An 18,497-nucleotide genomic window follows, 5' to 3' on the forward strand; every position below is an offset into this window, starting at 1 on the left:
GTGGGGAGAACGTGCAAAGTCTTTCCTGGTCTTTGTGAAGAGATGAAGCTCATCCATTTTGTTGGGTATAGAGCATAGATTTGTGAGATGAATCGACAGAAACGGCATTCGAAATCCACATTGTAGGAGTTGAAGCTGCACTGCGGCATGCTTTCTACGGTGGCGTCGTCTTCGTCTTCTCCTCCATGCCCCATAGAGACCAGTCGCTCCACTCCGTCGCACCTCTCACACCACGAAAAAAACTTGATTTGTGTGAGTTGGCAGAAAAAGGTCCGATACGCCCCAGTGCTTAGCAGTTCTTCCCTCGTGTTAGTAAGTCACATAATGTCTCCATAGATGAACGAAAAGGGCAAAAACTCAGTTAATACTTGAGGGTACGTTACGAAGGCGTCCACCCGCCACATTATGTTTATTATTATTATTATTATTATTATAAATATTATAATAGACGGTCAGAATTAAACTCTGCATGCATGCTATTGCTAATGTTGCACTATATTAGCTGTTTTTATTACTGGAAAACATACAGATATGATTAGCTAACTTTATATCCTCCTTTTTTTTTATGCATTTTGCTGTTTTTTCCAGGAGTGTTTTCAATTCATCCTTCCTGCACTCCCCCATGCCATTGACTTGCTGCGCGAAGCCTCGGTCAGGGTTAACTCCGTACATGCCGCCCTTGAACAGCTGCCTTCTCCTTCTCTGCTGGCCAACGCACACACCAACACGCATGCCCACTCACACACCATGGAGCGTGGCACCCAATGCGAGGAGGAGGACGATGATGAGGAAGACAGGAGGAGAGGTCGACATACACACCACCACCATCACCAGCATGGCTCCTCCCACATCACCGCGGCTGCTATAGCTGCAAAGGTAACAAAGTGGCAGGTTACACATAACTTCTGTTGTAAACTTGATAATGGAAATTTCTATAAACCTAGTTAGGTAATTTTGGTCCTTACACTATGGATAGCAAGGCTATTGAGCCATATGCAGCACAAATGCAATGGAGGAGTTAAAGCAACAGTGTTGTTTTTTTTTGTTAATAGCTTGTATGTATTGCACCAGGTCCAATTTAATTTCCTTATATACGGTGCCGTAAAAAACTCCCCCATTCTCAAAATCAATTTTTTATGGGTTTTTCTGTGCATAGTTTCCTCACTTTGATGTTTAAGATTCTCAAACAAATTTAAGTATCAGACCAAGGTAATCCAAGTAAACATAAAATGCAGTTTTTAAATGGTGATTTATTTGTTTTTTTAATCAAGGGGGAAAAAACTATTCAACGCTACCAGGCCCTGTGTGAAAAAGTAATTGCCCCTAAACCTCCAGGTACAGGTGGGCCACCCTCAGCAGCAAAGACTGAAATCAAGCTTTTTCTATAACTTGCAATGAGTCTTTCACATCTTTGTGGGGATATTTTGTCCCGCTCTTCCTTGCAGGAGTGTTTTAATTCAGCAACACTAGAGGGTTTTCGAGCGTGAACAGCTTTTTTTTTTAGGTCATGCCACAGCATTTAAATCGGATTCAAGTCCGAACATTGACTCGGCCACTCCAAAACCTTAATTTTCTTTTCTTTTAAGACTAGTATGTTTTGGATTGTTGACCTGCTGCAGAACAGTGCACTTCAGCTTCAGCTCACATTTTCCTTCAGGACTTTCTGGTAAAGAGCAGAATTCATGGTTCCATCAATCACAGCAAGTTGTCCAGGTTCTGCATTACAAAGGCAGCACCAGACCCGGCACTTTGAAGCATTTCAAGCTGGTTAGCTTAGTTTAGCTCGCTAGCCGCTAATAACAACAGCAGAGTATGAAGAGCGGAAACTCAGGCTCAGAACCAGAAACAACGTCAAATACTGGACGTTCTTCCAGGTTCACATTTGTCCTACAAATAGCAGGTTTGTTTATTTATTTAGCTCTCTATGTATGATTAACGGGCGGCACGGTCGCCAACTGGTTAGAGCGTCAGCCTCACAGTTCTGAGGACCCGGGTTCAATCCCCGGCCCCACCTGTGTGGAGTTTGCATGTTCTCCCCGTGCCTCCGTGGGTTTTCTCCGGGCACTCCGGTTTCCTCCCACATCCCAAAAACATGCATTAATTGGAGACTCAAAATTGCCTGTGAATGGTTGTTTGTTTGTATGTGCCCTGCGATTGGCTGGCAACCAGTTCAGGGTGTACCCCGCCTCCTGCCCAGTGATAACTGGGATAGGCTCCAGCACGCCTGCGACCCTAGTGAGGAGAAGCGGCTCAGAAAATGGATGGATGGATGTATGATTAACATTATTCCAAAATATTTTCCTTGTGAGAACCTCACATTGCTTCATTTCTAGTCATGAGTATTTGACCGTTTAGGACAGGGATTCTCAAACTTGGGGTCCAGCTCGGGGCTCCTTACAGTGGAGACATTTTTCCAAGGACACCCTCATGAATTCAAAACCAATAAAATATCTCTATTCGAGGAAAAAACTGACCAAACAAGTAAAATAATAGCCGAAATAATATAACAATAAGTTGCGGATTTACCCTTTTGCAAAGCAATAAAATCAATCAATAAATCAATTTCTACCTCAATCAATGGACTCATAGTCCATCAGAAAACACATACAGTACAGTACACAATAAGACACACAAAAGGAAAGTACATCAGGTAAATCTTTATAATTAATGATCACAATTAGTTTTTACCTTATTCCCTTACAAGAATCTAAGAAATTTCACCTGCACTGTGCGGTATGCAGGTATTTATTTCACACTGGATGAATTTTTGGCTAAAAAGTTACTGAATCGATTTCCAACCACTGAATCGTTTTGAATTGTATCATCCATCCATTTTCTGAGCCGCTTATCCTCACTCGGGTCGCGGGCGTGCTGGAGCCTATCCCAGCTGTCATTGGGCAGGAGGCGGGGTACACCCTGAACTGGTTGCCAGCCAATCGCAGGAATTGTATCATTCTAAATGAAACAATGTCGTCCTTGAATCGAATCAGCAACCTGGAATCATGATACAAATCGTTGCTAAAAAAAATGTTACACCCCCACCTGAGAGTATTCTTATACAATCCCAATTCCAATGAAGTTGGGACGTTGTGTTAAACATAAATAAAAACAGAATACAATGATTTGTGAATCATGTTCAACCTATATTTAATGGAATACAGTGGAATACAGAATACATGCAAACACAATATATTTAATGTTCAAACTGATAAACTTTATTGTTTTTAGCAAATAATCATTAACTTAGAATTTTATGGCTGCAACACGTCCCAAAAAAGCTGGGACAAGTGGCAAAAAAGACTGAGAAAGTTGAGGAATGCTCATCAAACACCTGTTTGGAACATCCCACAGGTGAACAGGCTAATTAGGAACAGGTGGGTGCCATGATTGGGTATAAAATGAGCTTCCCTGAATTGCTCAGTCATTCACAAGCAAAGATGGGGCGAGGTTCACCTCTTTGTGAACAAGTGCGTAAGAAAATAGTTTAAGGACAAAATTCCTCAACGTACAATTGCAAGGAATTTAGGGATTTCATCATCTACGGTCCATAATATCATCAAAAGGTTCAGAGAATCTGGAGAAATCACTGCATGTTAGCGGCAAGGCCGAAAACCAACATTGAAAGCCCGTGACCTTCGATCCCTCAGGCGGCACTGCATCAAAAACTCCACCACATGGGCTCAGGAACACTTAAGAAAACCAATGTCAGTAAATATAGTTCGGCGCTACATCCGTAAGTGCAACTTGAAACTCTACTATGCAAAGCAAAAGAGAGCCATTTATTAACAACACCCAGAAACACCGCCGGCTTCTCTGGGCCAGAGCTCATCTAAGATGGACTGATGCAAAGTGGAAAGGTGTTCTGTGGTCTGACGAGTCCACATTTCAATTAGTCTTTGGAAATTGTGGACGTCGTGTCCTCCGGGCCAAAGAGGAAAAGAGCCATCCGGACTGTTATGGACTCAAAGTTCAAAAGCCAGCATCTGTGATGGTATGGGGCTGTGTTAGTGCCAATGGCATGTGTAACTTACACATCTGTGAAGGCACCATTTATGTTGAAAGGTACATACAGGTTTTGGAGAAACGTATGCTGCCATCCAAGCAACGTCTTTTTCATGGACATGCTTATTTCAGCAAGGCAATGCCAAACCACATTCTGCACGTTACAACAGCGTGGCTTCGTGGTAAAAGAGTGCGGGTACTAGACTGCCCTGCCTGCATTCCAGACCTGTCTCCCATTGAAAATGTGTAGTGCCTTATGAAGCATAAAATACGACAACAGAGACCCCGGACTGTTGAACAGCTGAAGCTGTACATCAATCAAGAATGGGAAAGAATTCCACCAACAAAGCTTCAACAATTAGTGTCCTCAGTTCCCAAACGTTTATTGAATGTTGTTGTTTTTTGTCAATGTCTTTATGTCCCCAAAGTGTTCTGTAAATTGACTGTCTGTTGTACTAGAGCGGCTCCAACTACCGGAGACAAATTCCTTGTGTGTTTTGGACATACTTGGCAAATAAAGATGATTCTGATTCTGATAAAAGGTGATTCTTCTTTTAAACATGACCCTGTCCCAGCTTTTTTGGAATGTGCTGCAGCCATAAAATGCTAAGTTAATGATTATTTGCTAAAAACAATAAAGTTTATCAGTTTGAACATTAAATAGCTTGTCTTTGTAGTGTATTCAATTAAATATCGGTTGAACATGATTTGCAAATCATTGTATTCTGTTTTTATTTATGTTTAACACAATGTCCCACCTTCATTGGAATTGGGGTTGTAAATATTCGTCCAAAGGTGCTATTGACAACAAATTTTAACTAGCTGTTGGGAACAACCCAAGTAACCCATACATACAAAGAAAGTAGAACAAATAAGCCCAGAAATTAAGTTGTGTGTAAAAATGTGAAATAACACGGGAAAAGTATTGAACACATGACGAAAGGGAGGTGCAAAAAGGCATGGAAAGCCAAGACGACACCTAAAATCTATCAATAATCAAACAGCAATCCAGCCCCTTGTCAGTGCAAATTAATATCAGATGGTTCAGTCCTAATTGATGGCCTACAAAAAGGTCTTATTGCCAAAGTGTGAGTCAAGACACATCTCATGATGGGTAAGAGGAAAAAGCTGTCTCAAGACCATTGCAAACTAATTGTTGCAAAACATATCGATGGCATTGGTTACAGGCGCATATCTAAGCTTCGGAATGTTCCAGTGAGCACAGTTGGGGCCATAATACGTACTGTAAGTGGAAAGCCAATTATACCGCCATAAATTTGCCTCGATCAGGTGCTCCTCGGACGATTTCTGACAGGGGAGTGCAAAGAATAATCAGAAGAGTTGTCCAAGAGCCAAGGACCACCTGTGGAGAGCCAGAAAAAGACCTGGAATTAACAGGTACTGTTGTCACAGGGAAAACCGTGAGTAATGTACTTCGCCGCCATGGCCTGTATGCATGCAAAACCCCATTACTGGGGGGAAAAAAGCATGTCAAAACTCGTTTAAAGTTTGCTGAATAACATTTGGACAAGCCAGTTAAATACTGAGAGAATATACTCTGGTCTGATGGGAGCAAAATTTAACTGTTTGGATGCCATAATGCACACCATGTTTGGTGGAGAAATGGCACTGCACATCACCCAAAAACACCATACCAGCAATGAAGTTCGGAAGTGGGAACATGATGGTGTGGGGCTGCTTTTGAGCAAATTGTACTGGTAAACTTCGCATTATTGAAGGATGGATGAATGGGCAAATCTACCGAGACATTATTGACAAAAATCTGCTGCCATCATCATGATGAAAATGAAACGAGGGTGTACATTTCAGCAGGATAATTATCCAAAACATACTGCCAAGGAAACTCTCAATTGGTTTCAAGGAAAAAAAATAAAGCTGCTAGAATGGCGCAGCCAATCACCTGACTTGAATCCAGTCGAAAATCTATGGAAAGAACCGAAACTCAAGGTCCATAAAAGAAGCTTACGGAACCTTAAAGATTTGAAGTCTTGCTTGTGTGGAGGAATGGGCAAAAATCACACCAGAGCAATGCATGCAGCTAGTTTCTCCCTCCCTGGAGGCGTCTTGAAGCTGTCATTGCAAACAAAGGCTTTTGTACAAGGTATTAAATAAATACCAGTTGGCCTGTTCAATACTTTCCCCCTGCTGTCATTTCACATTATTACACCGAACTTAATTTCTGAGTTTATCTGTTCTTCTTTGTTTGTATGTATGGATTACTTGGGTTGTTCTTAACATCTGGTGAAATTTCCAGGTCAATTGTACCTTTGGAAATATATTTAATGCGAAAAATGGTGATGTTTTAAATATTTCAGCCACTGTAAAATACAGACGCGGATATGGAGTGTCGGACATCAGCTGATGCTGAGCTGCTTCGTCCTACTTCGTCTCACCCTGTTTTTCTTTGGGTTCTGGATTTTTTTGCACTTTGACCATGTTTTCCTTTTGCTTTCAATTCTGAGTTGTTTAACCGCTAAACTGTTCAAGTTCCAAGGTGTGTCTAATTTACATGGTATGGATTAATAATTCATACACCTGTTTGTCAATAAGCCCAGATCATGTCATTCACCTTTTCACTTCTGCCAACATGTGTCCGTGTGTGACCCGTGCATTTTCGTGTCCATCAGACCAACCATGCTGTGGTCATGGCTAAGGGGGCCCCCTATCTGCCTGGTAACACGGCTGCCCCTCCCACTCATTTCACCTGCTCCTGTTCCCATGACCAGCAGGTGAGGCACCCTCACACTATTTTCCTCTTCTTTCATTGATCAACTCATCATGTCTGTCTGTCATAACCTGCCAATTCATACTTGAGTTGACATTATACTGTACATTGTTGATGTTTGGAGAATGCTACAGTACACACAAAAGCAGCAGTTATTACACTTTTAAGTAGAACCAACTCGTGGCTGGAAGGATACATGCATGTTTACAAAAAGGTAGCAGTTAGGGGGTTATGTTATATTGCGTTGAAATAAATTATTAAAAAAGTCGCTTGAAGTAAATATTCCAAAATCATGCTAAATGTTCATGAGCACAGGTTTATTTAGGAACTGCCCCGAAGGTCAATGTACTAGTTCAATGATGAGAGCCTTGGAACCCAAAGGTCCTTACATCCTGAGTATCACTATCTACATTCGGTTTTGCATTTTCAACAACTGTATCTGTTATCCTTTTGTTAAGTGTGTTTAGTGCAGGTGTTTTGTGTGTTATGTCACTGTACCACCTACCTCACCTCTTTCCCCCATGGACACAAAAATGTTTAAATTTTGATTGTACTTGTTTGAAAATCAATCGACCGTTGTGACAATTAGGGCCCGAGCAGGTAGACCTGCGAGGTCCCTTTTTGTTTTTGTAGAAATTCTTCTTCTTATTATTATTTTACTCATGACAAACCAAGCCATTTTTGAGGCACTAAATGTGAACGAAAACTCAAAAAACGTGGCACGCGCATTGGGCCTGGTGAAAAATTTTATAATTTCACATTTTCGGGCGCAATTTCCTAAAAATGGCTCAACAGCGCCACCTAGAGCGATGTCAAAAGTACATCAAAGGCGAACTCGTATGACCTACAGCTCTGAAAATTGGTACGTGTGTAAAGGGAACCCAGATGCATAAAAAAGTCAGCGGGGCCGATATCGTAACTCCAACAGGAAGTGACCTATGACATTTTGAAGGAAATAAGTGTGACATTTTCACATTTTTTTCAGGGTTTATGCTTTTACGAACTCCTCCTACAACTTTCATCCGATTCACTTCAAACTTGGTGGATATCATCTCAAACATGGGATATTAAAAGCTATCAAAAGCCTTTTAATCTGACGAAGTATATGACGGGGGCGGGCCTTCAAACTTTTCATTCCACATTTCGCCACAAAACCCAAAATGCCAAAATTTCATCAAAGTCGAATTTGTTGTATGTTTCACCTTGAGCTACCAAACTCGGCTGACACCTGTATTGACCCCAGACGTACAAAAACTTTAAAGGCACGCATACCCTAAACCCAACAGGAAGTGACCTGGGACTTCTTAATCGTAAGGTTCGCCCTTTTTCGCAAGGTTGCTGATGCAGTTCATCAAAGAGCTATTTGTAGTACGTCACACGAGTTCTACAAAATTTTAATTACAACCTAAATCCTAAACTCAACAGAAACTGACCTAGGATCTTTTTGAAGGTACACTTTTGGAAAATGTACAGGTGTCACACTTTTGCGAACTTGCCCTACAGATTTCATCCGATTGACTTCAAACTTGGTCAGTACCATCTCAACACCTGGGACATTAAAAGTTATCAAAAGCATTTTTGTCCAACATACTATATGCCGGTGGTGACTCTTCAACCGTAGTCGCCGAAAACAGAACATGGTGACAGTTCATCAGACCTATTTGCGCTATGTTGCACCTACACCTACGGAAATTCCTACACGCACGTAGCACCCCCACACGAACACAATTTTAATTACAACCCATATCCTAAACTCAACAAAAAAATTATCTATGGCCTTGTAAATGTAACCTTCACAGTCGTTACAAGTCCGACCATCATTACTGACAATACATATAGTAGTGTACTAGGCCTAAGAGTTCATTACCTTCTTTCAACACGTACATTTAGTCAATATAACCTTTGAAAAGGCTTTGCATTTGTCAAACAGCAGTGGTGTCCTACCTATGGCCTGGGGGCACAACAACAACAAAAAACAACATCCCTCAGGCGGCACTGCATCAAAAACCGACATCAATGTGTAAAGGATATCACCACATGGGCTCAGGAACACTTGAGAAAACCATTGTCAGTAAATACAGTTCGGCGCTACATCCGTAAGTGCAACTTGAAACTCTATTATGCAAAGCAAAAGCCATTTATCAACAACACCCAGAAACGCCGTCGACTTCTCTGGGCCCGAGCTCATCTAAGATGGACTGATGCAAAGTGGAAAAGTGTTCTGTGGTCCGACGAGTCCACGTTTCAATTAGTTTTTGGAAATTGTGGACGTCGTGTCCTCCGGGCCAAAGAGGAAAATAACTATTCGAACTGTTATGGACGCAAAGTTCAAAAGCCAGCATCTGTGATGATATGGTGCTGTGTTAATGCCAATGGCATGGGTAACTTACACATCTGTGAAGGCACCATTAATGCTGAAAGGTAAATACAGGTTTTGGAGAAACATATGCTGCCATCCAAGGAATGTCTTTTTCATATTTGCCCCTGCTTATTTCAGCAAGACAATACAAAACCACATTATGCACATGTTACAACAGCGTGGCTTCGTAGTAAAAGAGTGTGGGTACTAGACTGGCCTGCCTGCAGTCCAGACCTGTCTCCCATTGAAAATGTGTGGTGCATTATGAAGCGTAAAATACGACAACGGAGACCCCGGACTGTTGAACAGCTGAAGCTGTACATCAAGCAAGAATGGGAAAGAATTCCACCTACAAAGCTTCAACAATTAGTGTCCTCAGTTCCCAAACGTTTATGGAATGTTGTTAAAAGAAAAGGTGATGTAACACAGTGGTAAACATGACCTGTCCCAGCTTAAACGCTAGGTGGCGGTGACATATTAGAATGGAAGTGTACACCTTTCTCCTAACCTCTTGGTGGCGGTGGCATATTGGAATGAACGTGTACAGCTTTTTCATAACCTCTAGATGGCGGCATACATTTATAAAATGTGAGGTTTTTTTTCCATTTTCCCCTGTATCTGTGTATAATGTACACTATTGAGTTTTGACAAAAAAAAAAAAACTAGACCAGAAAAAACACTTCTGCTCTTAAGAAATAATGGCACTTTTACTCCGTTCCAATGATCTAAACATCGCTCGCTACTTGTATTTATCAATTATTGCTTATTTATCAACGATTTTGTGCGTGAGACAACGACTTAGACTTACGCATTGGGCGCTGTTTGCGCCTATCCAATTTAAATGCTAGTGACATGTCTAGTTCACCAATCAAACGATACAAGAAAGTCACATGACCTCACCCAACTTCTTTTATTGGGCTTCCTGGGTATAGGTATTAATAAACACTAGATACGCCAGCCCGGCTGATTGTCGTGCCTACTTGGCGGCCATGTTGGGAAGGTCATTGTGACTATGAAGGCAACGGCGCGCTACTAGTGTTTACATTGAGATGAACAAAAACAACAGCTTTCATGTATTGCTTGTTTCTGGCACTGTCTGCCCAAATGTGGATATTTCAGCTCACTTATAACTTTAGAAAACACCATGCAGTAAATTGCAGATGTTTTTTTTTTGTAGTTTTGTATAAACACACACACAGCAACATCAGAATTTGCGCATTCACATTTTATTTTATATATATATTTTTTATTGATGTTCATTCTGTGGTTAAAAATAATCAGAGGTTGCTCACTATTTACTCAGTACATGAGTAATTTTTTCACTGTGTACTTTTTACTCAAGTAATTTTTTGGAGGACAGCTTTTTACATGTCACATTATTGTCAAGTAACAGTACTCTTACTTGAGTACAATATTTGGCTACTCTGCCCACCACTGGAGTGGACATCGTCTTTTGTTACTCTTACGTTTAAGCAACAGTTTTGCTCATCAGATCAGCCCATGTATTTGTTGCACTAGTCTTTTGTATTTTCGCGTTGAGGTACTGCGGGTTGTGGACAACAGCAGAATTGCGAAGCACACGTAACATTGGCGACAAGAGTTGATCCTCTAGTACATTTTGTATTAATTATGAAATGCACCAACAATTATCTGATTACAACACAGAATGAACTAACTTCAAATTCAGAAATGACCAAGAAAAACATTGTACTTAATATTTTCCTGGAGGATGCATTTTGGATTAGCCTTTGAAGTTGGGAATGGTGAAAAATTAAGTTAAAGAGACAATGATTTTAGTTAATTCTTTTCCAGAATGAGAGTGCTTAAAGAGGAGGATGCTATTCATTTGGCACAGCTTTAAGCAGGCATCAGGTGCAGGTGGAGATGAGACTGGCTCAAATTGGAGACCAGAACAAAAAAAGCAAAGAAATGAGGCAAATTTAATTTTAATCTTAAATTTGCACATCAACATGTACTTGAGCAGTGCAAATAGGTTTTTGTCTTATTGGACTCATCAGTCTTCCAGATTGGTTAATTTATGTTTAAAAAAAAAAAAAAATTATAATAATAATCTCTCTTGTTTGTTTGTTTTTGTCACCATTTTCAGGCCTTTGGTGTTTCCATGTCTGATGTATATGTTTTTGCCTTAAAACGTACACCACCATGGTTTGAAATAAAACAAGCTATGATTGAAGAATAGACTTTCAGCTTTAATGTGACATTTAGGAATTTTATGTACTAATGTCCATTTTAGGATAACCTTAATTAGTCCCACAATTTGCATTTTTTTTTCAGGTACTCAATAGTATTTTAACATCATTATAAATACTTACTCAGCCACCACCTTATTATGGTGGAAGGGCTTGTGTGTCCCAATGATCCTTGGAGCTAAATTGCTGGGGGCTTTATGCCCCTGGTCGGGTCACCAAGGGCAAACAGGTCTTTGATAGGTCTTTTTTTATTTCTTGCTGATGATCTTGTTTATCTTCTTTAAAAAAATAATAATAATAAATTAAAAAAAATAGAAGCAGCGTTTCCTGGATATTTTTAAACCTGTGGGACTGTACGTTTTTTGTTGATACAATCAGTTGTTGCTATCTTCCAATATTTTCTGAAACCCTCTCACCATTACGTGAGCATGGCCTGCTAATTAGCACAAGCCTGCTATCAGCAACAGGACCAGCAATCAAAATGCCTCCCTTTTCCACTGAGGACTATCATGGACTGCTGCAGAGGATGTCAACCCTGGAAACGAAAATACACCGTCTTGAAGTGTATGTGGATGTAAATGGCCAGTTGGGGAATGAAACCACTCTACCGATCTCTCAAAATGGTGAGCAGAAGTGTGCTAACAGACAGCTACTTATCTCAACAAAGAGGACGGATGTGGACTGTGGAAACTGTCATGGACCATCCAGCAGTTCTTCCTGGAATTTACTGTGAAAGATATGGGACAACATCTAAAAGGGAGGACCCAACACCAGCAGATTACCAAGAAATCCGGCTGGCCTGCGTTGTGGGCTGCTTCAACGCCAAGTGAGCGGCCGTGGACGGTCGCTACAGCGAAAGGCAAAAAAAGGACGCAAGTCAATGCAAAACATTGACAGCAAACTTACAAATAGATTTGAGCCAATTTTACAAGACCCTGGCCAAGAATGCTCATCCCCCACCGTCCCTGAATGGTATGAAACTAAATCATACAAGAAAAAAAATGGCACCCCAAACATTGATACTTGATGGAGCTGTTAAGGATGTGAATCATTTTTGCAGTGAAAAGAACACCAAATTACTGTGTTTTACCAATGACATGGTGTCTGATATCGCTAACAAAAAAATCCTGGAGATCACTAATCAGAACCCAACTGTGAAATCTGTCATTATAAACACAGGGGCCCTGGATGTTCTCAAGCCGCAATCAGAGGTACTGAAGCGAGATTTCATTGATCTCCGAACAAAAGTGCAATGTTTGGATGCTGAGGTTTTTATTAGCACAGATCAATAGCACAGACTTAGCAATAGCTTTGAAAAAGTCAGATGATATTGAGTCAAGACAGCTCGTTGATGGTTTCAGTTGCTGAACCGTTTTCTCTACATTTTTTTTGGTCAATTGTATCAAATTCTCAGAATCAGAATCATCTTTATTTGCCAAGTATGTCCAAAACACACAAGGAATTTGTCTCCGGTAGTTGGAGCCGCTCTAGTACAACAGACAGTCAATTTACAGAACACTTTGGAGACATAAAGACATTGACAAAAAACCAATTGTGCAAAAAGATGCAGAGTCCTCTTGCACTTAGAGCAGTTCGAATGACTAATATTGCAATAGTCCGGTGCAAAGGCCGCTGAGACTTCAAGGACTGTATGCGGTTTAAAGTGACGAGTAGTGCGATCATCTGGGACAATGTTGGTTGTGCTGTATCTGTAACATTTGCACAACCAACATTGGGTTGTGCAAATGTTACAGATACTCCTCAATCAGTGTCCAAATGGAGCAGATGCTACTCTGGCATGAGTGGCCAGTGTATGCAAATAGTGCAGCATGGCGAGACAACTACAGTGAGTGCACGAGTAGTACATAATTGGCCCCACAGAAATGTGACAACGAACTCAAGTCAAAAAATTGCCAGCTTGTTGTAATGGAATTATAGGTTAGGTGTTTAAGAAGTTGATCGCAAGAGGGAAGAAGCTGTTGGAATGTCTACTAGTTCTAGTTTGCATTGATCGGTAGCTGGAAGAGCTGGTGACCGGGGTGCGGAGGGTCCGAGAGGATTTTGCACGCCCTTGTCTTAGTTCTGGCAGCGTGCAAGTCCTCAAGGGTGGGTAGGGGGGTACCGACAATCCTTTCAGCAGTTTTTATTGTCCGTTGCAGTCGGAGTTTGTCCTTTTTTGAAGCAGCACCAAACCACACTGTGATGGAACAACACAGGACTGATTCGATGACCGCTGTGTAGAACTGTCTCAGCAGCTCCGGTGGCAGGCCGTGCTTTCTCAGAAGCCGCAGGAAGTACATCCTCTGCTGGACCTTTTTGAGGACGGAGTTGATGTTGGTCGCCCACTTCAGGTCCTGAGAGATTGTAATTCCCAGGAACTTTAAGGTCTCAACGGTTGACACAAGGCAGCTGGACAACGTGAGGGGCAGCTGTGGCGAAGGATGCCTCCTGAAGTCCACGATCATCTCTACAGTCTTGAGCGTGTTCAGCTCCAGGTTGTGTCGGCCGCACCACAGCTCCAGCCGCTCCGCTTTCTGTCGATATGCAGACTCGTCACCGTCCTTGATGAGGCTGATGACAGTGGTGTCATCTGCAAACTTCAGGAGTTTGGCAGTCGGTTTCGCTGAGGTGTAGTCGTTCGTGTAGAGAGAGAAGAGCAGCGGCGAGAGGACACAACCTTGGGGCGCCCCAGTGCTGATGCTGCGTGTGGATGAGGTGGCCTCCCCAGCCTGACCTGCTGTGTCCTGCCGGTCAGAAAGCTGTAAATCCACTGGCAGATGGCAGGTGAGACGCTGAGCTGGAGAAGCTTGGTTGAAATGAGTTCAGGGATGATGGTGTTGAACGCTGAGCTGAAGTCCACGAACAGGATCCTCGCGTAGGTCCCTGCACTGTCGAGGTGTTCTAGGATGAAGTGCAGTCCCATGTTGACTGCATCATCCGCAGACCTGTTCGCTTGGTAGGCAAACTGCAAGGGGTCCAGCAGGGGACCTGTGACACTCTTGAGGTGGTCCAGCACGAGACGTTCAAAGGACTTCATGACCACATATGTCAAAGCGACAGGCCTGTAGTCAGTCAGACCTGAGATTGCAGGTTTCTTGGGGACTGGAATGATGGTGGAGCGTTTGAAACAGGATGGAACTTCGCACATTTCAAAAGATCTATTGAAGATCTGAGTGAAGACTGGAGCGAGCTGGTCCGTGCAGACTTTGAGGCAGGATGGGGACAAATGATCCGGGCCTGCCGCTTTGTTAATCTTCTGTTGTTTGAAGATGCGTCTCACATCCTGTTCATGGATGGTTAACGCAGAAGTCAGAGGTGTGGTTGTGGTCGCGGGTGGGTGTGTGGTGTGAAACTGTCCATTTCAAATCTGCAGTAGAAGGTGTTTAAGTCGTTGGCTAGTGTGCTATTGTTCTCAGCTTGGGGGGATCGTCGCTTGTAATTAGTCAGCGATTGGAATGCATGCCAGACTGACTTAGAGGCGTTTGCGCTAAACTGTTTTTCCAACTTTGCTGCATAGATCCTCTTTGCAATGTTAATTTCTTTTGTCAGCTGGTTTCTAGCTCGATTATACAGAACCCCGCTCGGATATGTGTCCTCCTTAGCTTGGCGAAGCTGCTTAAGTTTAGCAGTGAACCACGGCTTGTTGTTGTTGAATGTGCGAAATGATTTTGTTGGTACACAAACCTCTTCACAGAAACTGATATAGGATGTGACAGTGTCCGTATATTCATCCAGGCTGCCAGCTGAATTTTCAAAGACACTCCAGTCTGTGCAGTCTAAACAGCTTTGAAGTTCCATCTTAGCTTCATTGGTCCACTTTTTGACGGTTTTCACTGTAGGCTTCGCGCATTTAAGTTCTTGCCTGTACGTCGGTATTAAGTGAATTAAGCAGTGATCAGACGAGCCCAGGGCTGCACGAGGTATAGCACGGTATGCATTTTTTACCGTAGTGTAGCAGTGGTTTAAAGTATTATTTTCCCTGGTAGGACAGTCGATGTGCTGCTTGTATTTAGGGAGTTCGTGGTTGAGTTTAGCTTTGTTAAAGTCCCCGAGAATAATGAGGGGTGAGTCCGGGTGTTTTTTATTCAATTTCGTTGACTTGTTCGGCGAGCGTTAGCAATGCGGCGTTCGTGTTATCTTGAGGCGTAATATATAGACTCCAGCCAGTATGAACGATGCAAACTCACGTGGCGAGTAGCATGGTTTACAGTTTAAGAATAGCGACTCCAAATGCAGGCTGCAGTGTGTGCTGAGCACCGTGACGTCACTACACCATTTTTCGTTGATATGGAGGCATATCCCGCCGCCCTTTGTTTTTCCCGATGATTCCATGTCGCGGTCCGCTCGATGAATGTTGAAGCCGGGAAGCATGACGGCGCCATCGGGTACAGCGTCGCAAAGCCAGGTCTCCGTGAAGCACATGGCCGCGGAACGTCCGAAGTCTTTACTGGTCTTTAACAGAAGAGGTAGGGAGCGTACATTCGCGAGGTGGATCGACGGGAACGCCAGTCTGTGTCCTCTCTTGCGGAGTTTCACCTGAATGCCGGCTCGCTTCCCTCTGTGGCACCGCTTCCGTCTCCATGCGCCAAAAACCGCGGACACCGCTCCGGTGAGTAACTCGGGGAAAAAACTGAGCGGATTTTCGAAAGTTGGTGACAGAAAGTCCGGAGTAGCCTCCTTGATGGTTAGCAGGTCTCCCCTTGTGTAAGTGAGTCGTGTAAGGTCTCCAAAGACGGACGAAAAACACAAAAACAAAGACAATACTAGAGAGCGCGTTACCGAGGCGACCACACTGGTAGGCGCCATCTTGGGTTTTTACTGACATGGTAATAGATTTTTTCCTGGGTGGCTTCAGATGTATCATTTTATAGTTTTGCTGATTTGTGTAAATATTTAACCTGTATTTTTTCACTAAAATAACAAGCAAATTAATTGCATTTATCTGCTGTTTGGTGTTCTGGAGCTATTTGATGCGGGGGGGGTTGTGAGCCTGTCAACCACAGCAACCAGAGTGCGAGTATTGTTGAAGTTCTTACTGATGATTTCAGAAAAGTGTTGCTGTCTCACCCTGACTAACTCTTGGTTAAAATTACAAAGACTTTGTCTGTAGCGTTCATAGTCAATTTGGAGTTTTGTTTTTCTCCACTTATGTTCTGCTTTCCGACACTTTGATTTAGAGGTCTTTACCGTCATTGTACTCCTCCATGGTGTTCTATGTCGCCTCAAGATTGTCTTAGTTTTAATAGGAGCGACAGCATTCATTACATTAGAGATTTTACAGATGAAATGATCCAAAAGTTCATCAACTGTCTCAGCATTCAGTTTGTGGCACAGCAATGGTCTCCACAAACTTAGTGGTGTTGCTCCCATTTATGTACCTTTTCTTAATAGACATAGAGGTTGTCTGAACTTTTGGAAGAATCTGTAATTCAAAGAATACACAAAAATGGTCAAAAATAATTTAAAGAATTTCAAAATCCTGAGAGATGACCATGTCTAAGATGTGACCTTGAGTGTGGGTTGGACTCTTAATATGTTGAGAGAGGTCAAATGTGTCTACTAGAGCAGAGAGTTCTTTAGATTTTTGTCTCCATGTTATTTTCAAAATGAATGTTAAATGTTAATTTCTTTTCACTGAAATAATGACTTAAAAACAACAGGAATACCACCACTTTTTTTCTGACTTTTTTTTCAGAGCTATTGCGAAGTCTGTGCTCGCTGATTTGCAGCAAATAATCAATTGGTCACTTCAGTCAGGCGAGTTGACTAAGCTCTTTAAGTAGCCGCCATGAAGCCTCTGCTAAAAAATAGAGCGCTGGACGCTTCCATGTTAGCAAGCTATACACCCATCTCAAATCTCCCTTTCATAGCCAAGATTGTTGATTGTTGTAATCAACTCAGCAATTTCTTGAACTTAAATTGACTTTTTGACAAATTTCCAATCAGGGTTCCGAACTCATCACAGTACTGAATCTGCTCTTATCAAAGTGCTAAATTATATAAGATTAAATACTGACTCGAGAGGTGTAAATTCTGGTCTTGTTGGACCCCAGTGCGGCTTTTGATACGGTAGATCATAATTTACTGATGAACAGGTTGGAAACGTGGGTAGGACTCAATTGAACAGTCCTTAAGTGGTTCAGGTCCTACCTTGGTGGAAAGGAGTTATTTTGTAACCATTGGAAGTGTTCAGTCTCATCGATTGGCAATGACCTATGGGTCCCTCAAGGGTCAGTTCTTGGACCCCTCCTGTTCAGCCTGTATATGCTACTCTTGGGTGAAATTCTTCAGAACTTTAATTTTGACTTCATCATAGCTATACAGATGACACACAGTTATATCTAGAAGTGTCTCCAGATGAATGTCACGGTCTATCCATCCATTTTCTGAGCCTCTTATCCTCACAAGGTTCGCGGGAGTGCTGGAGCCTGTCCCAGCTATCTTCGGGCGAGAGGCAGGGTCCACCCTGAACCGGTTGTCAGCCAATCGCAGGGCACATATAAACAAGCAACCATTTGCACTCACATTCACACCTACGGGCAATTTTGAGTTGTCAAGTAACCTCGCATGCATGTTTTTGGGATGTGGGAGGAAACCGGAGTGCCCGGAGAAAACCCACGCAGGCACGGGCAGAACATGCAAACTCCACACAGGCGGGTCCGGGGATTGAACCCCGGTCCTCAGAACTGTGAGGCAGATGCTCTTACCAGTCGTCTACCGTGCCGCCTGTCACTGTCTAAAACAGGTAAATATCTGGAAGATTTTCTTCAATTAATCAATACAACTGAGAAAATTGTCTATAAATTCATAAGTTCAGGTCTATAAATCACTAAATGGTTTAAGTCCTGAATACGTGAATGAAATGCTAATGGGATATATAAACCCAGTATAGCTCTGAGATCGACAGACTCAGGTCAAATAGTGGAGCACAGAGTCCAAAGCAAACATGGTGAAGCAGCATTTAACTATTATGCTGCACACAAATGGAATAAGTTACCCACAGAAGTGACGTCAGCCACGTGTGCATGTTTTAGTCCAGGTTAAAAACTCTTCCTTTTTTCCCATGCTTTTTAGAGTATTTCCACTTTTAAATATTTCTTGCACTGTATGCTGTTTTAATTGTATTTTTTTCCTCTTTGTTGTAAATGTTTATAACAGTTTTGTTATTTGGTTTGAAATA

General features: G+C 42.2%; 1 protein-coding gene across 4 annotated transcripts in view; it reads left to right on the forward strand.

The window, feature by feature from the left end:
* gphna (gephyrin a) overlaps positions 1-18,497 on the forward strand; it is a 67,519-nt gene that overhangs the window by 21,592 nt on the left and 27,430 nt on the right. For 3 of the 4 annotated variants that reach the window (XM_061696609.1, XM_061696611.1, XM_061696612.1), the window contains 2 exons: positions 589-876; positions 6,651-6,752. In XM_061696609.1, coding sequence (XP_061552593.1) covers positions 589-876; positions 6,651-6,752 — 390 coding nt within the window. The remainder of the gene's footprint in view (positions 1-588; positions 877-6,650; positions 6,753-18,497) is intronic. The other variant, XM_061696610.1, reaches the window with a different exon arrangement.

The sequence above is a fragment of the Phycodurus eques genome, chromosome 14 (genome assembly GCF_024500275.1).
Source record: "Phycodurus eques isolate BA_2022a chromosome 14, UOR_Pequ_1.1, whole genome shotgun sequence".
NCBI classification, from domain to species: Eukaryota; Metazoa; Chordata; class Actinopteri; order Syngnathiformes; family Syngnathidae; genus Phycodurus; species Phycodurus eques.